The 22,282-nt window shown below is 40.4% G+C and overlaps 1 protein-coding gene across 1 annotated transcript in view; it reads left to right on the top strand.

The window, feature by feature from the left end:
- LOC107511567 (coiled-coil domain-containing protein 7-like) overlaps positions 1 to 22,282 on the top strand; it is a 256,029-nt gene that overhangs the window by 106,502 nt on the left and 127,245 nt on the right. Inside the window, exons 19-20 of the mRNA XM_036226605.1 lie at positions 1,819 to 1,926; positions 3,902 to 4,009. Coding sequence (XP_036082498.1) covers positions 1,819 to 1,926; positions 3,902 to 4,009 — 216 coding nt within the window. The remainder of the gene's footprint in view (positions 1 to 1,818; positions 1,927 to 3,901; positions 4,010 to 22,282) is intronic.

Below are 22,282 nucleotides of genomic sequence, written 5' to 3'. Positions count from 1 at the left end.
AGCCGTCATCATTGTCTAATGAAAGGTGTGGACAGGGCAGCCAAGCCTGGGAGATTGCTGGTTCAAAGTTTCACGTGCTCCAGACCGACCTGTGTCAGTGTCTCTCTGCAGTAGGTTCCAAGGAGTAAATGGAGCTATCACACAGAACAGAAGCTCAACAACAAATACGGATGAGAGGGTTCCAGGGGCAGGCTAGAGAGATGTCTCTTAGGAGGTCTTCCAGAGCATACAGTAAGCACAGCCATTGTGTCAGAACCTGGGAGTCGATGCGAGCGATGCGTCTTACACATCGTACGTGTCTAGGCCAGTGGTACACACATTCCACGGTAGAGGCAATGACAATTGAATCTATCTTCGGCTGACTTGGAATAGGTTTTCTCTTGATGGTGGTGGCCCGAAACCAGAGAACATCATACGTTGGCCCTTCATCCTGGTGCTAGTGTTTGTGGGGATCGCAATTCTCAGTGCCTGAATACCGAAAAGCCCAAGACGTGCCACATTCTTTGACCTGTCCGTTGCTCTCTATCTTTGCCATAGGTCCTCATATTTTAGTAGGCACGGCTGCCAGGGTATAACCGCTGGTCTTACTCTTTTTTGAAAGCTGGGACGGGGGTAAATGATACGCGTTGCACTGATTCATATCAGGATTCAGTGGTGGAGGCGGAGGTCCTCGTACTTTTTATTCATAGTGACCAGCACCCAGAGGAACCTAGTGGGGCCTTCAAGTTGAGTCTTCCGTGGTCCATAATCTGCGCATGCGTACCTTGGTGAAGAGACTCTCAATCTATCCCTTTGAGCCCCTATGGTGTGGTATTCAGACCCCCGGGTCTTTGGAAAGGCCTTCGTCCGCATCCTCAGCAGGGGGCATATGCATACCACTTTTCCGTCCCTCTTCTGAGCGGCAGAAGTCAATGGTGCATGCCTGGGAATTTGTGAATTAAGATCTCATTTTGTCCGAACCGATGGACACGTCGTAGGAGAGAGTTTCATTGGCCTGAACTAACTTAGGATTGACAATAGCAAATCTGGAATTCAGAGTCTTTGCAACAGCCTTGGGGTCTGTTGGTCTCAGTCCCTTGTGCACAGAAGCGGCCACCAGAATGGCTCTCTGGGAAACCGCACTGTCTGGAATGGCAGTTATCCATGGTTCGCAGTGTGGAAACTCGCCACCTCGTGCGGGCCAAAACTGTCGGAGCCCAAAGAGTGCTCAGCTGAGGACGGTGATGGTCCTCGGATTGCGTGCTCTTATATTCCGTTCTACTGTCGTCCACTTCTTTAGGCAAGGCGGCCACCGGCAGCACACCCTGAAATCGAAGGTCCCTTGTAAAACAGCTCACAGGATGTCATTGTCACTCATTAAGTTTAAGAAGGTTGCCTCTTTGGTCACGCAGGCAACCTACCCAAGTCCGTGAGGTCTCTTCAGGTCACTGAGCAGTGTGATTCCAGAGGACTTTACATTCTCTTTCATGAAAGGCATGAGCGTCAGCAGCTTCTGAGGACACGTGCTGTCCATCGGTTTCCGGACTTAGAGCTCACGAGATGTCATAGAGTATGACCAAGCTTGCGGAGTCCGCTGGCTTTTGGACCCATCTGGGTGGACCGTAAGCATTAACGTGGGAACTGCTGCCTTAGATCTCTTAGAGGTGGCGCTCTCATTTGACACACCAGGAAGCTCAGGCTGAGTTTGGAAGGTATACGACTTAACTCTAAGACACGGAGAGAAACCTCTGCTTCATACTTGTCCAAATTTAAAGTATAGGTATTTCACAATACTTCTGATTTTCCTATTGAGTGGTCTAAATGGATTTGTTTGTATAGCTGATGAAGATCTACCTGGTTCAAAGGTTGTGCTTGAGCCTCAAGAGTCGGTGTCGAAGATCCAAATTCAAGACAGGAAAAAGAGCACTCGAAGGGTCGGACCGGTTGGTAAGTATAAATATGATAAGGGGGTTCACAGTTTGATTTAAAAGGTGAAAATCCTAAGATGACTACAGAACAAAAGCAAAGATTTCATACATCTTGTTTGCGGTCCCTGATCCTGACACTGTCTTAGACCCCTGATTCATGTGCGTAGCCTTCACCAAGAGCAATAACTCAGCAGTAATTGTCTTATGAAAGGTGTCTACGTTTCGGTCAACCCTGGGAGATGACGGTTCCAAAAGAAACATGTGCTTCAGACTGACCTGTGTCAGTCGGTGCCTCTTTGCAGTAGGCTCCAGGGAGTAAATAGAGGTATAAAAGCGAACAGAAGCTCAACAACCAACTGTGGATGAGAGGGTTCAAGGGGAAGGCCAGATAGAGGTCCCCTAGGAGGTCTTCCAGAGCACATCGTAACCACAGGCCATTGTGTCAGAACCTGGGAGTTAATGCGAGCGATGTGTCTTATACCTAGTCCGTGTCTAGGCCAGTAGTACATACATTGAATGGTAGAGGCAATAGCAATTGAATCTATCTTCGGCTGACTTGGAAAAAATTGTTCCGCTGGTAGGGGTGGCCCGAAACCTGAGAACATCATATGTTGGCCCTTCATCCTGGTGCTAGTGTTTGTGGGGACCACAGATCTCAGTGCATCAATACCAAAATACCTAAGAAGTCCACCGTTGTTCCACGTGTGTGTTGATGTCTACGTTTGCCATAGTTTTTAGCAGGGACGGCTGCCAGCGTATCGCCGCCTGTGTTATTCATTTTTGAAAGGTGGAAGTGGGGTAAATGTATATGCGTTGCTGGGATTCATATCAAGATTCAGTGGTGGAGGTAGAGGGACCAGTGCTTATTATTCATAGTGAGCAGCACCCTGAGGACCCTAGTTGGGGCTACATGTTGAGTCTTCCGTGGTCCATAATTTGACCGTGCGTTCCTTGGCGAAGTCTGTCGGTCTGTCCTTTTGAGACCGCATTGTGCGGTACTCACGCCCTTGGTTCTTTCCGTTGCGCACACCATCAGTAGGGGGCTCATGATTACCAGTTTGACATCACTCTTTTGTGCGGGGAAGAGTCAATGGTGCTCGCCCCGAAATTTGTGAAATAAGACCCGGTTTGGTCAAAACCAATTAATACGTCTCACCGGACAGTTTCCTTGACCTCCGGAGTCATAGGATTGACAAAAGCAGTTCTGGATATCTGAGTCTTTGCAAACGTCTTCCCACGTGTTGTTCTCAGGCCCAAGCGGCTTGAAGAGGCCTCCAGAGTGGCTCACTGCGACACTGCACTTTCTGAACAAGTTGCCATCCATGTTTTCCAACGTGAAAACTCACTACTGGTGAGACAGAATTCTTGAGGCACAAATAGAGCGCAGAGGAGATGAGATATAGTCTTGGTGTTTCCATCCATTTAGAGCCCTTATTATTTTCCCTGCTGCTTTATGCAAAATGGCCACTATCGGCACATTCAGAAAGCAAAGGACTCTCGTAATATACCTCAGGAAATGCCATGCTCACTCCCTACGTTTAACAAGGTTGCCTATTTCTTTATACAGGCAACGTACCCAAGTCTGTCAGGTCTCTTCAGGTCACAGAGCAATGTGATTCCAAAGGACTTGACATTGGCTTTCATTAAAGGCATGAGCGTCAACAGCTATTGGGGACATGTGCTGTCCATGAGTTTCAGGACTCAGAGCTCACAAGAAACATAGTGTATGACCCAGGTGCAGAGTCCGCTGGCTTTGGGGGCTCATGTCGGTGAACTGTAAGCATTAACTCGGGAAAAGCTTCCTTAGCCCCCTTAGAGTTAGGTCTCCCTTTGGACTCACCAGGGAAACTCAGTCATGGTGTGCAATGTATACTATATAACTCTGTGAAATTGAGGGAAACTTCTGCTGCCTCCTTGTCCAAATTCAAAGTATAGGTGTTCCACACTACATCTGATAGTTCTCTGAAGCGGTCTTACTGGGTTTCTTTATATAGCTGATGAAGAAGTACCTGATTCGCAGGTTGTGCTTGAGTCTCAAGAGTCAGTGTCAAAGGCCCAAATTCAAGACAGGAGAAAGGGGACTCGAAAGGATGGACTGATTGGTGAGTATGAATGTGATAAAGGGGTTCGTGGTTTGATTTAAAATGTGAAAATCCTAGGATAAGTAAAGAACAAAAGCGAAGATTTTCATACATTTTGTTTGAGGTCCGTGATCCTGAGACTGTTTTATACCCCTGATTCGCATGCTTAGTCTTCACCAAGGGCCATAAGCCGTCATCATTGTCTAATGAAAGGTGTGGACAGGGCAGCCAAGCCTGGGAGATTGCTGGTTCAAAGTTTCACGTGCTCCAGACCGACCTGTGTCAGTGTCTCTCTGCAGTAGGTTCCAAGGAGTAAATGGAGCTATCACACAGAACAGAAGCTCAACAACAAATACGGATGAGAGGGTTCCAGGGGCAGGCTAGAGAGATGTCTCTTAGGAGGTCTTCCAGAGCATACAGTAAGCACAGCCATTGTGTCAGAACCTGGGAGTCGATGCGAGCGATGCGTCTTACACATCGTACGTGTCTAGGCCAGTGGTACACACATTCCACGGTAGAGGCAATGACAATTGAATCTATCTTCGGCTGACTTGGAATAGGTTTTCTCTTGATGGTGGTGGCCCGAAACCAGAGAACATCATACGTTGGCCCTTCATCCTGGTGCTAGTGTTTGTGGGGATCACAGTTCTCAGTGCCTGAATACCGAAAAGCCCAAGACGTGCCACATTCTTTGACCTGTCCGTTGCTCTCTATCTTTGCCATAGGTCCTCATATTTTAGTAGGCACGGCTGCCAGGGTATAACCGCTGGTCTTACTCTTTTTTGAAAGCTGGGACGGGGGTAAATGATATGCGTTACACTGATTCATATCAGGATTCAGTGGTGGAGGCGGAGGTCCTCGTACTTTTATTCATAGTGACCAGCACCCAGAGGAACCTAGTGGGGCCTTCAAGTTGAGTCTTCCGTGGTCCATAATCTGCGCATGCGTACCTTGGTGAAGAGACTCTCAATCTATCCCTTTGAGCCCCTATGGTGTGGTATTCAGACCCCCGGGTCTTTGGAAAGGCCTTCGTCCTCATCCTCAGCAGGGGGCATATGCATACCACTTTTCCGTCCCTCTTCTGAGCGGCAGAAGTCAATGGTGCATGCCTGGGAATTTGTGAATTAAGATCTCATTTTGTCCGAACCGATGGACACATCGTAGGAGAGAGTTTCATTGGCCTGAACTAACTTAGGATTGACAATAGCAAATCTGGAATTCAGAGTGTTTGCAACAGTCTTGGGGTCTGTTGGTCTCAGTCCCTTGTGCACAGAAGCGGCCACCAGAATGGCTCTCTGGGAAACCGCACTGTCTGGAATGGCAGTTATCCATGGTTCGCAGTGTGGAAACTAGCCACCTCGTGCGGGCCAAAACCGTCGGAGCCCAAAGAGTGCTCAGCTGAGGACGGTGATGGTCCTCGGATTGCGTGCTCTTATATTCCGTTCTACTGTCGTCCACTTCTTTAGGCAAGGCGGCCACCGGCAGCACACCCTGAAATCGAAGGTCCCTTGTAAAACAGCTCACAGGATGTCATTGTCACTCATTAAGTTTAAGAAGGTTGCCTCTTTGGTCACGCAGGCAACCTACCCAAGTCCGTGAGGTCTCTTCAGGTCACTGAGCAGTGTGATTCCAGAGGACTTTACATTCTCTTTCATGAAAGGCATGAGCGTCAGCAGCTTCTGAGGACACGTGCTGTCCATCGGTTTCCGGACTTAGAGCTCACGAGATGTCATAGAGTATGACCAAGCTTGCGGAGTCCGCTGGCTTTTGGACCTATCTGGGTGGACCGTAAGCATTAACGTGGGAACTGCTGCCTTAGATCTCTTAGAGGTGGCGCTCTCATTTGACACACCAGGAAGCTCAGGCTGAGTTTGGAAGGTATACGACTTAACTCTAGGACACGGAGAGAAACCTCTGCTTCATACTTGTCCAAATTTAAAGTATAGGTATTTCACAATACTTCTGATTTTCCTATTGAGTGGTCTAAATGGATTTGTTTGTATAGCTGATGAAGATCTACCTGGTTCAAAGGTTGTGCTTGAGCCTCAAGAGTCGGTGTCGAAGATCCAAATTCAAGACAGGAAAAAGAGCACTCGAAGGGTCGGACCGGTTGGTAAGTATAAATATGATAAGGGGGTTCACAGTTTGATTTAAAAGGTGAAAATCCTAAGATGACTACAGAACAAAAGCAAAGATTTCATACATCTTGTTTGCGGTCCCTGATCCTGACACTGTCTTAGACCCCTGATTCATGTGCGTAGCCTTCACCAAGAGCAATAACTCAGCAGTAATTGTCTTATGAAAGGTGTCTACGTTTCGGTCAACCCTGGGAGATGACGGTTCCAAAAGAAACATGTGCTTCAGACTGACCTGTGTCAGTCGGTGCCTCTTTGCAGTAGGCTCCAAGGAGTAAATAGAGGTATAAAAGCGAACAGAAGCTCAACAACCAACTGTGGATGAGAGGGTTCAAGGGGAAGGCAAGATAGAGGTCCCCTAGGAGGTCTTCCAGAGCACACCGTAACCACAGGCCATTGTGTCAGAACCTGGGAGTTAATGCGAGCGATGTGTCTTATACCTAGTCCGTGTCTAGGCCAGTAGTACATACATTGAATGGTAGAGGCAATAGCAATTGAACCTATCTTCGGCTGACTTGGAAAAAATTCTTCCGCTGGTAGGGGTGGCCCGAAACCTGAGAACATCATATGTTGGCCCTTCATCCTGGTGCTAGTGTTTGTGGGGACCACAGATCTCAGTGCATCAATACCAAAATACCTAAGAAGTCCACCGTTGTTCCACGTGTGTGTTGATGTCTACGTTTGCCATAGTTTTTTGCAGGGACGGCTGCCAGCGTATCGCCGCTAGTGTTATTCATTTTTGAAAGGTGGAAGTGGGGTAAATGTATATGCGTTGCTGTGATTCATATCAAGATTCAGTGGTGGAGGTAGAGGGACCAGTGCTTATTATTCATAGTGAGCAGCACCCTGAGGACCCTAGTTGGGGCTACATGTTGAGTCTTCCCTGGTCCATAATCTGACCGTGCGTTCCTTGGCGAAGTCTGTCGGTCTGTCCTTTTGAGACCGCATTGTGCGATAATCACGCCCTTGGTTCTTTCCGTTGCGCACACCATCAGTAAGGGGCTCATGATTACCAGTTTGGCATCAGTCTTTTGTGCGGGGAAGAGTCAATGGTGCTCGCCCCGAAATTTGTGAAATAAGACCCGGTTTGGTCAAAACCAATTAATACGTCTCACCGGACAGTTTCCTTGACTTCCGGAGTCATAGGATTGACAAAAGCAGTTCTGGATATCTGAATCTTTGCAAACGTCTTCCCACGTGTTGTTCTCAGGCCTAAGCGGCTTGAAGAGGCCTCCAGAGTGGCTCACTGCGACACTGCACTTTCTGAACAAGTTGTCATCCATGTTTTCCAATGTGAAAACTCACTACTGGTGATACAAAATTCTTGAGGCACAAATAGAGCACAACAGAGATGAGATATAGCCTTGGTGTTTCCATCCATTTAGAGTTCTTATTATTTTCCTTCCTTCACCATGGAAAATGACCACTATTGGCACACTCAGAAATTAAAGGACTCTCGAAATATATCTCATGTAATGCTATACTCACTCCCTATGTTTAACAACGTTGCCTCTTTAATCATGCAGGCTACATGGTGAAGCCTTTCAGTTCTCTTCAGTTCACTCAAAGCGATTTTAAAGTACTTTACAATTCTTTTCATTAAGGCATGAATGTCAATAGCTTTTGGAGACATGTCCTGTCCCTTAGTTTCTCAACTTAAAGTTCACATGATAGATAGTGAATGACTCAAGTTGCAGAGTCCACTGTCCTTTGGGCTCATCTTTGTGAACTGTAAATTTTAAATAGAGCATTGCTTCCTTAGTTCTCATAGCTCTAGATCTCTCTTTTTACTCACCATGGACACTCAGCCAGAGTAGGCAATGTATACTATATAACTCTATGAAATTGAGAGAAACTTTTGCTGTATATTTTAGAAATTTGAAATATTAAAATTTCATAATACTTCTAATTTTACTATTTAGTGGGGTAAATGTAATTCTTTATGTAGCTCATGAAGAAGTACTTGATTCAAAGTGTCAGTATCAAAGTTCAAAATGCAAGAAAAGTGTAAGAGGACTCAATGGGACAGACTTCCTCGTAAGTATAAATACGATAAATGAGTTCATAGTTTGATTTAAAATGTTGATATTTATATATGTAGGAACAAAAGCAAAGTTTTGATACATTTGAGTATTCTTATCCTGAGACTTTTCTCTCCATGATTTATATGCTTAGTCTTCATCAAGGACAATAAGAGGCCAATGATTTTCTGATAAATAATATGTACCTCTCCGCAAACGCTGGGAGATTAGTAGTCCAAAAGAAACGGGTTGTTCTGACTGACCTGTGTCAGTGTCCCTTTGCAACATGCTCCAGTGTGTGAGAGCTATAACAGAGACTAGAAGCTCAATAACCAAATGGGGATGAGTGGGCTCCAGGTGATGGCTGGCTGGATGTCCAGTTCGAGATCCCCCAGAGCACACAGTAACTGCAGGAAATTCTGTACCATTTTAGGTCCCATATGAGTGATGAATAATACATACATTCAATAGTAGAGACAATAAAAATTGAATTAACATTACACTGGCTTTGAATATAGGTTCTCTTGGTGGTTTTGGCCCCCCAGAAGTGAACTTTATATGTTTTCCATTCATCCTGGTTTTAGGGCTTATGGGGATCCCAGTCCCCAATATATCAGTATCAAAAAGGCCCAAGAAATGCATCATTCTCCCACCAGCCCATTGATGTCCATCTTTACCATAGTTCTTCATGTCTACTGGAGAAACAGCTGCCTGGGTGTAACCCTAGTCTTATTTATTTTTGAAAGCTGAGATGGGGGAAAATACATATGCGTTGCTCTGCTTCATATCAAGATTCAGCGGTGGAGGTAGAGAGACTAGCGCTTATTATTCATAGTGAACACCACCCTGTGAATCCTAGGTGTGATTACATGTTGAGTCCTTTATGAATCATGGGTATAAAATGGTCTCAGGATCAAACAAAATGTATGAAAAGCTTTGCTTTTTTTCTCTAGTTATCTTAGAATATTCACATTTTAAATTAAACTATGAACTCATTTATCATATGTATACTTACAAATCAGTCCGTCCCTTTAAGTCCCTTTTTTCTTTCTTGAATTTGGATCTTTGACAGTGACTCTTGAGTCTGAAGCACAACCTTTGAATCAGGTACTTCTTCATCAGCTATATACATACCAATAATATGTATATTCAAAAGTAGAGGCAATAACAATAAATCTGCTTAGGCTGCCTTGGAAAAAAGTTTCTCTTGGTAGTGGTGGCCTCAACCAGTGAACATTGTATGTTTGCCCTTCATCCTGTTGCCAGAGATTGTTGGGATCATAGTTCCCAGTGTATCAATATCAAAAAGGCTGAAGAAGTGCAACATTCTTTCACCTGCCCATTGATCTCTATCTTTGCCATAGTTTCTCATATCTACTGGAGACATGGCTTCCAGGGTGTAAACCCTAGTCTTATTTATTTTTGAAAGCTGGGATTGGGGCAAATGTATATGTGTTGCTCTGTTTCATATCGAGATTCAGTGGTGGAGGTAGCAGGGCTAGCGCTTATTTTTCATAGTGACCACCACACTATGGACCATAGCTGGTGCTACATGTTTAGTCCTTTATGCTCATAATCTGACTATGAGTACCTTGGTGAAGAGACCATCAGTCTATATCTTTTGAGACCCCATTGTGTGGCAATCAGACCCATAGGTCTTTGGTAAGGCCATTGCCTACATCATCAGTACAGGACACATGATTATTATTTTCACATCACTCTTCTGTCCAGACAGGAGTCAATGATGCATGCCAGGAAGTTCGTGAATTAAGATCCATTTTGTCAATACACGTCTTATGAGAAAGTTTCATTGACTTCTACAACCACAGGATCGATAACAGCTGATCTAGATTTTTGAGTCTTTATACCAGTTTTTCCATCTATTGTTCTCAGTCCATTATTATAGACGAGGCCACCAAAATGGCTCCTGGGATATTGCACTGTTTGGAAAAGTAGTCATCCATCTTTTCAGGCAAAGAGACCACTGTCTGCACACTCTGAAATAAAAGAGCTCTTGAAATATAGCTCACAAAATGTCATTATCACTCATTAAGCTTAACAAGATTGCTTCTTTCATTATGCAGGCAACCTACCCAAGTCTGTGAGGACTCTTCAGGTCACTGAGCAGTGTGATTCCAGAGGACTTTACATTCTCTTTCATGAAAGGCATGAGCGTCAACAGCTTCTGAGGACATGTGCTATCCATTGGTTTCAGGGCTTAGAGCTCACAAGATGTCATAGAGTATGACCAAGCTTGCAGAGTCCGCCAGCTTTTGGACCTATCTCGGTGGACTCAAGCATTAACTTGGGAATTGCTTCCTTAGCTCTCTTAGAATTGAGTCTCTTATTTGATGCACCAAGAAACTTAGCCAGAGTTTAGAATGTATATACTATATAACTCTAAGAAACGGAGAGAAACCTCTGCTTCATACTTGTCCAAATTTAAAGCATAGGTATTTCACAATACTTCTCATTTTTTTATTAAGTGGCCTAAATGGATTTCTTTATGTAGCTTATGAAGAAGTACCTGAGTCAAAGGTTGTGTTTGAACCTCAAGAGTCAGTGTCAAAGATCCAAATTCAAGAAAAGAAAAACTGGACTAGAAGGGATGGACTGACTCCTAAGTATAAATATGATGAGTTCATAGTTTGATTTTAAATGTGAATATCCTAAGATAAATAGAGAACAAAAGAATAGTTTTTGATACATTTTCTTTGAATCTTTTGATTGCGAGACTGTTTTATATCCCTGATTCATGTACTTAGTCTTCACCAAGTGCATTAAACGGCCAATAATTATCTCATAAAATATGTGTACCTTTAGCCAACCGTGAGAGATTACTGGTCCAAAAGAAACCCGTGTCAGTGTCTCTTTGTAATAGGCTCCAATGGGTAAACAGAGCTGTCACAGAGACAAGAAGCTCAATGTCCAAATGGGGATAAGAGGGTTGTAGGTGAAGGCAGGATAGATGTCCCTTTGGAGATCCTCCAGAGCATACTGTAACTCCAGAAAATTCTATTGGAATGTGGATTTAATATGAGTGATGTGTCTTAAACATAATACATCTGTATGCCAATAATACATACATTCAATAGTAGAGGAAATAACAATTAAGTATACCTTAGACTGGCTTGGAAAAAAGTTTCTCTTATTGGAGATGGTCCCAAACCAGAGAACGTTATATGTTTGCCCTTTACCCTGGTGCCAGGGCTTGTGGGGATCACAGTCTCAATGCATCAATATCAAAAAGACCCAAGAAATGCAATATTCTCTCACATGCCCATTGATTTCTATCTTTGCCATAGTTCCTCATGTCTACTGGGGACACAGCTACTTGGGTATAATCCCTAGTCTTATTTATTTTTGAAAGTTGAGATTGGGATAAATGTCTATGGATTTCTCTGATTCATATCAAGATTCAATGGTAGAGGTAGATGGACTAACATTTATTGTTCATAGTGACCACCACCCTGAGGACCCTAGTTGGGGCTACATGTTGAGTCCTCTGTTATCCATAATCTGACCATGCTTTCCTTGGTGAAGAAACTATTAATCTTTTCCTTTGAGACCCCATTGTGTGGTAATCAGACCCATAGGTCTTTGGTAAGGCTATTACCCACATCATTAGTAGGGGGCACATAGTTATCATTTTTATATTACTTTTCTTTGTGGGCAGGAGTTAATGGTACAAGCCTGGAAATTTGTGAATTAAGATCTGATTTTGTCAAAAACCGATTGACATGTCTTATGAGAAAGTTTCATTGACCTCTATGGAGGATTGACAAAAGCAGATCTAGAATTCTGAGTCTTGCTGTCTGTTGTTCTCAGTCTACTGTGTACCGAGGAGGATCACTGGAATACTATACTGTCTGGCAAGGTAGTAATCCATGTTTTTCAGCTGAGGACGGAGATTGTCTTGGTTTTTGCATTCTTTTATATTACTTACTATTTTTTTCTTCTTCTTTAGGAGAAGTTGCCACTGTCAGCACATTGTCAAATCAAACGTTTGTTGTAATATAGCTCCCAGTATATATGTCATTCTCGCTCACTAAGTTTAACAAGATTGCCTCTTTCATCATTCAGGCAACCAACCCAAGTGTCTAAGGTCTCTTCAGATCACTGAGCAACGTGATTCTGAAGATCTTTACATTCTCTTTCATTAAAGGCATGTGTCTCAACAGTTTGTGGGTATATGTGCTGTACACCAGTTTCCGTACTTAGAGCTCACAAGAGTCATAGAGTACGACCCAGCTTGCAGGGTCTGATTGCCTTTGGTTTCATCTGGGTGAACTGTAAGCATTAATAGAGAATTACTTCCTTAGCTCTCTTAGAGTTATGTCTCTCATTTGACTCACCAGGGAAACTCAGCCAGAGTTTGGTATATATACTAGAAAACTCAATGAAAATTAAAGAATCTTTTGCGGCGTACTTGTATAAATTTAAAGCAAAGGTATTTCACAACATCTGATTTTTCTATTTAGTTGACTGAATGGATTTCTTTATGTGGCTCCTGAAGAAGTAACTGATTCAAAGTTTGTGCTTGAGACTCAAGAGTCAGTGTGAAAGACTCAAATGCAAGAAAAAAAAATAAAAGGCTGGGAAAGGAAGGACCTACTCATAAATATTAAATGATATTTATTGAGTTACCTAATTGGAATACCAGTGTTCCCCCATACTGAAAGGCTTTTTAAATTTCCCATCTGAACTATGTAAATATGCTCTGTGGCATCTTTTAGCACTTCTGATACTTATTTGCCTGACTGGAAAAGTATCCCACTACTTCTTCAGACTCTTGCAGTGATCCACGTCCACAGTCCAAGAGTCTTCCAAATCTTCTCTAACACCTCCGAAAATGCATGTTAGGATCTACAGGGATTTTGCCGTAATAGAAGGCATTATGTTTCATTGACCACTTGTTCACTCTGCCAATTTTTCAGAAAGGAAAAAAGTCCAAATCAGTCAATTAATATAAGAGACCAAAATTAATTAAGTATTCATTAACTTACTGTAATATTATAAGCAAGAGCCTAACCTTAAAAGGGCTGAATCTCCACTAATTATCATTTTCTTCACAGAACAGCACTGTTTGTGGGTCAAATACCTCATCGTAGATATGAGTTGGGGGAGGAGGCAGCATTTCACTGCCCCAAACAAAAATCTCCTATGTTTTAAGGACCTTGAGCCCAGGGAAAGGAAGAGAGTGCAGAGTTTGGAGTGGGAAAGTACTTTACACTGAGTCAGACTAAGAAAAGTATCTTACAGGTCTACCTGATACAGGTGGTCTAGGTCGAGGCACCTGAACTGTACAGTGTCTCAGATGAGGTTTCCTCCTTCATAAGGAGTCCTTTGAATGGAGATGCCTGGGCTAGAATTCATAAGATCATGGTCAGCCAGGAGTGAAGGTTAAGGGTCAGCCTGAGTTTTTTGACTGCCTACAAGCACTGACTGTATCAAGCCACTGTGGGTTAGGTATCTTTCTGTCATAAAGACTGATGGGTAAAGTCTTTGTAACTGCCCGTGGTAGGAGCTGAATGATCACACATAGAATTTTGACATGGAGTTGTAACATCAGTCTATATTATATACATATATGTTTAATATTTGTATATATGCACATATATGCATATGTACCTACATATTCATTCATACATATATATATACAATAAACATATATATACACATATACACATACACATTTATAGTCATATTTAGAAATCATGGATTCTTACAGACAACTTTTCAATTCCAGTCAATCCCCTTAGGACTTGTTCTTACCTTCCTCCATTTTATGTGCGTATGTGTTTCCCCACAGTGTCAATCCTGACTTTGAGCAATATCAACACATCTATACATTTACTCAACCCTATAATACTTCTAAAGCTGTTTCACAATAACTTAGCTGATGCCACTAGGAAAAAAATTACTAAAATTTTTTGTGAATTTTTTTTTCACTTTATCTCTTGTCTAAGACTGATGGGATCGTATCAGCTAATGTTGATGAGATACTTGGATTCATGCTTATTTTTTTCTTAGGTGGTTTTATTATGTTTGTTTTAATTTTAAGTCATCTTTTTTATTTTTTAATTTAATTTTATTTTTAGAATATGTAAAACACAAACTTTTTTCAAAAATTAATCAATATGCCAAAAGGTTAGATATAAAGTATCATTTCTTCTCTTACTTTCCCCAGTCCTCACCGTCCTCTTATAATAGCCAAGTAAATTATTTTCTAATTTGTCTTTTCTCTGGATATCTATAGCCATATCACCCTGAATGTACCCAATCTTGTCTTTTCTCTCTTTATGTATTTCCCTCTTATGTCCCTTCCTTTCTTCCACATGCTAGATAATGTCTAATGTAGTGTGTTTTTCTCTTAACATTATCTCCTCGAAGTCTCTCCAATTTATTTTAGAGATCTTTTGCATTTTTTACAGTAGTAGGTATAGCTGTTTGTACTACATTATAAACTATAACATTATATCATAATTTTTAATATATACCTTAGTTTGTTCAACCAATCTTCTATGTTTATATATTTTGGTGGTTTTAAATATTTTACAATAACAAATAATACTGCAGTGAATAAGCATGTACATATGCATTTTCAATATTCGATATATGAATATGTATTTATCTAAAGTATAAATAACCCAAGAAAACTAGTCTAATATAAAGCATATTTAATGTTTAGGAATATTTAGGGAACAATGAGACAGCTTCAATTAATCTCACTATTTTCATGTAGATCTAGCATCGTGATAATTTACTTAAAATTTTATACAAATGAGAGAAAATACTTCTGTTTATTACAAATTTTAAGTCTAGAGACCATAACAAATTGGTTTTTCTATTTAGTGGACTAAATATATCTCTTTTTTTAAATAATTTTTTCTTTTCAATTACAGTTGGCATACAATATTATATTAGTTTCAGGTATACAACATAGTGCTTAGATATTTATATAACTTATAAAAAGATCACCCCAATAACTCCAGTACCCATCTGACACCAAACATAGTTATTTCAATATTATTGACATTATTTCTTACACTATACTTTACATCCCTGTGGCTATTTTGTAACTACCAATTTGTACTTTTTAATCCCTGCCCCATTTTCACCTGTCTCTCATACCCCCTCCCATCTGGCAATCATCAGTTTATTCTCTGTATCTATGAATTTGTTTCTGTTTTGTTTGTTCATTTATTTTATTCTTTAGATTCTACATACAAGGGAAATCATATGGCATGTGTCTTTCCTATCTGACTTACTCCACTCAACACAGTACCCTCTAGATTCATCTGTGTCATTGCAGATGGCAAGATTGCATTGTTTTTTAAGGCTGAGTAATATTCTATCTCATATATGTACTAGCTCTTCTTCCTCCATTTATCCATTGATTGCATTCAAGTTGCCTCCATATCTTGGCTATTGTAAATAACACTGCAATGAATGCATATAAATGCACATGTCCCTTTGAAGTAATGTTTTGTATTTCTTTGGATAAATATCCAGAAGTGGGATTACGGGGTCTTTCTTTATCTCCTGTTTTAAAGTCTATTTTATCCGATATAAGTATTGCTACTCCAGCTTTTATTCTTGTTTTCATTTTTATGAAATATCTTTTTCCATCCCTTTCAGTCTGGGTGTGTCTTTTGATTTGAAGTGAGTCTCTTGTAGCCAGCATATGTAAAGGTCTTGTTTTCTTATCCATTTAGCAATCTTATATCTTTGATTAGAGTATTTAATTAATTTACAATTACACTTGTTAGTTGATATGTAGTTATTGCCATTTATTATTCATATCTTTGATCTTTTTTCTTTTTTTCTTAAAGAAGCCCCTTTACAATTTCTTTTAATACTGGTTTGGTTAAATATATCTCTTAATGTAGCTCATGATAAAGTGTTAGATGAAAAGCTTATGCATGGGAATCAAGATTCAGCATCAAAAGCCCAACCGCAAGTCAAAAAACAAAGAACTCTCAAAAGGGAAAAACTCATTAGTAAGTATAGTAATTATAGAAAACTTTAAAATGTTTTAGATTAAACTCATCAAATAATCTTTTTTTGTTTGGTTCATGAATATTTCTATAAAATTTTATAGAAATTTTATACTTTGACCTAATGTATTAATACCATAAGATAATTTGAGAATAAAAACAAAACTATTGGGACCTTTGGTTGGGATTTCTGGTACTAAGATTATATTATGGCCATGGGTCATATACTCAGTATGACTCAATAATAGGCTATTAACCGACTTTCAAATGGTATGTACTTATCTGCTCACTCCAGGAGTTTATGAGTTCCTAAATCCAACAGTTGCTTCTAACCCAGGGCAGTGTTCTTTAGCCTACAATTGATGTATAGAGAAGTGCTGAGTAAACCTATAATTCAAATGGAAATTGTGGATCATTGTGATCAAGAGCAAGGGTGACTAAGAGGTCTGTTAGAGAACGTCCAGGGCGCAAGGTTTGTCTAGTCCCACTTAAATGTAGAAATCTTTTTGGTAAACTGCTATTTGAGTTTCATGAAGATACCTATATGAGAAGTGTGCATTGCCAGTAGGCAAGTAGTACCACAAATTCCTTGAATTTTGGGGGCCAGAGGGGGATATAGGCTTGGCCTTCTCTGCTCTCATGTGAGACATTGTACCCCTTCAGGTGCTTGTCTGTATTAATGTGGGTTAACATGGTGTTCAGTCCCTGTTTGCTGATACATTTTTCTAGGCCCACTTAGATGATGTCACCAATAGACTAGAAGGCAGTGGGAATTTTATAAGTCATGACCTTGATGACCTTTATGTCAGATCATCAGAGAACTTAAAAAGTCTTATAGAAGGACAGTAATGATCTATTGCAATCCATTCCACACAAGGGTAAAATGACTGCGATCATCTTTATGGATAAAAATGCTGAAAGGGCATTTGTAGTCAGTTGCTGCATACCAAGTCCCCTTATCTTGGGAACTAGCCTCGTGACAAGTCACAGTGTCAGGTACTACTGGTGTCAAGAGCTGTGCTGCAGCAATAAACTATAATTGATTGAGACTCCAGAAACCCAAAATCTTGTGCACGCAAGTTGGGTAACTTGGCTTCCTTAAGCACAGCAATGAGGGCAGGTACTTTTTTCTCACTTAGGCAGTTATTTTTGGGAGACAAAGATATTCCTAGGTGCTGGTAAATGGGTAGGTACACAGTCGTCCACATGTTGCACTAAAATGACATTAACTGCAACAATTCTCTTTAAGGCAAGAAGGGGTTGGTTAATATAGATAATACATTTATATCAATAATGCTTTTAATATGGGTACCATTTCAGTGGACATTATTGGTGGTCTGATGGTCCTACCTGTAGTCAAATCTGGAAAAGGGTCCTATTGATAATGGCCTCATATCCCAAACCATAGAGAATGATCTATTTTCTCCTCATTCTGGTGTCATAGATTGTGTGGATCATAGACACCTTTGGACCAGTGTCCAAAAGGCCCCTAAATACAATTCTTTACTATATCTCCATTGAATTCTGACTTTGGTATGAGGCCTTTTTAATCCTAGTGGGGACATAAAGCCCTTGGCTTAGTCCAAAAGCTTAGAGTTCTGTTTAAAATTTGGCAGGGTTTTTCATTCTTCTCAAGATGTACTGGGCAGGTGAAAAACAGCATGTATATAAATCATAGGGCCTTCATCCTGAAGACCGAAGGAGGCTTCCTATTGCACCCTCAGTGGCACACGACCTGGTCATGAGCTCTTTGGTAGACAGTCCATCTCTCTTTTCATTCGAGAAAACATCGTTAAGTAAAAAAACCCAGAGATCTCTTCAGGAAGAACACTGCCTGGGTTTTCCGGGAGTATGTGCTTGATTACCATTCTTTAGTCATTCTCTCTGATGGTCTCTCTGCTATTTTGGCAGTAGTTGCTTTTCTTCATGCCCAGGAATTTGTTAGTTATGACCAAATTCTGTCATGGACCAACTGACCTGATCTTACAGGGAGGTTTAATTGAACATGATAATTGGGAGTGGCGTGAGTGGACCAAGAAATCTGAGTCTAGTTAAAAGTCTTTTTAAATTTTTATTTTTTAATTTTTTGATGGTGACATTGGTTAATAAAATCCAATAAATTTTATTTGTACACTTTAACAATAAGGCATATATATATATTTACACTGTGTGTTCACCTCCCATTTTAGATCTCTTTCTATTGGTTAATAGTCTTATCATTGACTCTTCTCATTCTCTTATTGTATAACCAAGGAACCACCAGTGTGGTTCACAGGGTTGTTATAGCCTCAGCAAGAGTCGTTCAAACATGTATTTTAGTCATATGAAACTCATCGAAAGTGGGCCAAATCTTTCAGAGCCTAACTAATATTCAGTTGAGGAAGATAGAGCCTCAGGTGTTTTCCTCTCACCCACCCGCTTTTCTCTACTTATTTAGACAAAGTGGCCTATAGTTATGTGCCTCAAAATATGCCATTCTCCCTCACTTTAGTTAATAAGATTATCTCCTTCATCGTGGAGGTGAACTACCCAAGTCTCTAAGGTATATTCATACAGCTGGGTAAAGTAATCCTGAAGGGATTGACATTCCTTTTCATTAAAGAACAAGTCTCTATAACTGTATCGTGGGCATCCGTCAGTGCCAGGGTCCTACTTAGAGTAAACAAATCATTAAGTACAACTGTACTTACAAGGCTCTTTGATGACTTTTAATCTCATCACCAGAGGACAAGGAATTACTTTTATAGCTTTCTCAGAGCCTTTTTGTTGAATCTCTATTTTGACCATTAGGCATTTTGGTCATGTGGACAGAGGCCAAAGAGAAGGACCGCTGGTTTCCCTCAGAACTGAGAAGTTTGCATAAGCTGTTTGTCAGTGCTCTCCAAGACCAAACTGCAGAGTCCATGGGACAACTCCTAAGACCCATGGCATAGCTGATAAAGTGCCCATGGGACCTTCAAACTCCAACAAATAATCTACTATCAGCCCCCCGAGGCCCTGTGGAGGCCCTTCTCTATTATCTCCCAAAAGTGACCACGTGGGATTTCAGGTTTTTGTTTTTTTTTTTCCAGAATGACTTGTGCTTAGTCGACTATCCTACTATATATGCCAATCTGTCACCAAGAAAGAGTTCCCAGGTGTCTATGAAGTTACATAAGACAATGAGCCAAATTCAATGTACCAATTAAGCCTTTATTCCCTTACTGTGACTATATAAACGGAAGGTTAAACAGGAATGGGAACATCTTACCAATGTTCACATTTTTCCATGGACTGACACCAAGCAAGTGCCAGTTGTATCAACACAGAAAGGAAATCCTTTTACTTCTGAGGGAGTCCCAGAAATACGTGGAACTGGAGACTAGGAAAAGAAGGAGGCGGAAAGCCTAGGAGGGAGAAATACTTATATACTCAATTAGAATGGATAAATATGTCTTCAGGGTCCCCTAAAAAGGTGGTATTGGCAGAGGCACTTAAACACTATCTCATCTAAGGCTGTAAACATCTCATAAGTAACTCTCTGAATGCAAAAACCTAGTGTAGAAATAAAGATATGTGTAACAACTTGGATGGCCTGGAGAGACTTGAATCCTTGACAGCAACTCCTCTAGGGACTGCATTGCACTGGTTGTCAACCCATTGTGATATAGGCATTACCATGATAAGCCTTTGTAATTGTCCATGATCGAGCATAAAAAAGTCACATGTGGCATTTTGACCTGGAGCTGTACTCTTCATATATACATATATACTTATACACTTACACATATATACATATTCATATAGACACATATATACACATACATGTGCACATGTACATGCATATACACATGCACAGACATATTTAGAAATCATGAATTCTCACAAATACTTCCATTCCATTCCATCCCCCGGGGCTTGTTCTTGCCTTCCTCCATTTTATATGTGTATATCCTTTCTTTCAGAGCATGAATCCTGATTTTGAACAGTATCAACACATTTATTCATTTGCTCAGTACTATAATATTTCTAAATTTGTTTTAGAATTGCTTAGCACATAGTATAAAAAAAATTAAACCACTAAAAAGATTTTATGAATTTATTGTACCTCACTCTCTTGTCTAAGATCGAAGGTATATGTCAAATAACCACCAGTTTTCAAATGGCCCCCAAATTCAAATCTCTCCCATGTCTGTATTGAGCTCTGACCTTAGCATAGGTCCTCAGGTCTCTTCCTCAAAACTCTAAAATTGTTTATTTTTTAAAGCCTAGAAGTCTGAGTAAAAGTAGACAGGTTCTTTGGTTAATTTCAAAATTCCCTGGGAAGTACGAAGAGAAGAGTCCTTGTATTAGTCATAGGTGTCATCACCATCTCTGACTCTAGTTGGGCTGTCTTTTGGGTCTCCCTTGGACTGCCACTTCGCCAGGAGATTATTGGTGAAGAGTCCATAAATCTACATCTTGAGACTCAACATTGTTGAGTAACCAGACCCAAAAATTTGTTTGGAAAAGTCCTTAACTAGATCATCCAGGAGTGAATGCTCAATTACCATTTTTAGGTCAGACGCTCTACTTGTCAAATTTTGCTCTCTAGCAGTAGCCACGTTTTCATGTCCAGAAATTTGTCAGTTAAGACCTGGATTGTGTGACGGACCAATTGATTTGATTTCATGATGAGATTTAATTGAACTCGATACTAGCAAGTATGGCATAAACAAACTCAGAAATCTGAGTCTATTTAATAATCTCATCCCCCACTGTTCTCACTCCTCATTATTAAACCAAGGGCCATCAAGATGTCTTACCACACTCTTTGCAAATGGCTGTAAGTATAGTTCAAGTTTTTTTTAAGATAATTTTTTAAGGAAAAGTTTTAGGTTTACAGAAATATTGACAGGAAGCTACAGAGATTTCTCATATACCTTCTGCCTCCACACATGCACAGACTTCCCCATTATTAACATTGCTCACCAAAGTGGTACATTTGTTATAATTGATGAACCCACATTGACATATCATAATCACCCAAAGTCCATAGGTTACATTAGTGTTCACTAAACAAGTTTTTTTAGTTGCAAGGAACTCATCACAAGTTGGCCAACCCAGTTAGAGACCCAATAGTAACCAGCTGAAGCAGAATTGGTTATCCATATTCTTTTTCCCAACCTTCTTTTCTTTGACAAAGTAGTCACTGTCAGGGCACTCAGAAAGAGAGGATCTGTCATGATGTACCAAACAAGGTACCACTGTCCTTTTCTAAGTTAACAATATTACCTCTTTTATGGTGAAGGTGAACTACCCAAGTCTGTAAGATCTCCTCAGATGCCGAGCAAAGTGATCCTGAGGGCTCTACATTCTTTTTCATTGAACATAAGTTTTAAACTCTTGATGTGTCAAGGCCTGCACATTGTACTATGGACATGCTTAGAGTTAACAATAGTCATTGGGTGGAATTTAGCAAGAAAGTTCTGCAGACTTATGACCAACTACCTTGTTTTCTGGTTTATTTTTTCAATGTTTAATTTTGTAAAGGTAACTATCTCTCTGTCTCTCTTTTTCTTATGTTTCTTTCTTTTCCGAGAGATAGCGTACTAGATAGCTTTCGGGTTTCTTTCCACTTAATATTATCTCATAGAAAGCTAAGCTCTCCCAAGTGAGTTTATTAGGATCTTACTTATTCCTTTCACATTTGTATGAAAACCAGTGTGTATCATAGTTGATACCATAATTTATGGTATATATCATAGTACATCTGACCAATCTTCTATACTTATACATTTAGGTAGTGTTTACTGCGCAATTAAAAATATACTGTGACGATTCCCATTGTGAGTATATATTTTGATTGATCTGTTTTAGGTTGTTTTCCTTTTCAATTGTGATATAAAACACATGCATAAAATTTGCCGTCATAATTTTAAGGGTAAAGTCTAATATTGTTAAATATATTCACATCATTATGCAATAGATCAAAACGATTTCTATACCTATTAAAAAACATTTTCCCATTTCTCCCTCCTCCCAGTCCCTGGCAACCACTATTCTACTTTCTATTTACATGACATGTCCATTTATATAATGTCCCCAAGGTTTATTTGTTAGCGGCATGTGACAAAATTCCTTGCATTTTTAAGGATGAATAATATTTCATTGTATGGA

Source organism: Rousettus aegyptiacus, unplaced genomic scaffold (assembly GCF_014176215.1).
Source record: "Rousettus aegyptiacus isolate mRouAeg1 unplaced genomic scaffold, mRouAeg1.p scaffold_m13_p_10, whole genome shotgun sequence".
Taxonomy (NCBI): domain Eukaryota; kingdom Metazoa; phylum Chordata; class Mammalia; order Chiroptera; family Pteropodidae; genus Rousettus; species Rousettus aegyptiacus.
The sequence above is the reverse complement of the archived record's forward strand: the minus strand, read 5'-3'. Positions and strand labels throughout refer to the sequence as shown.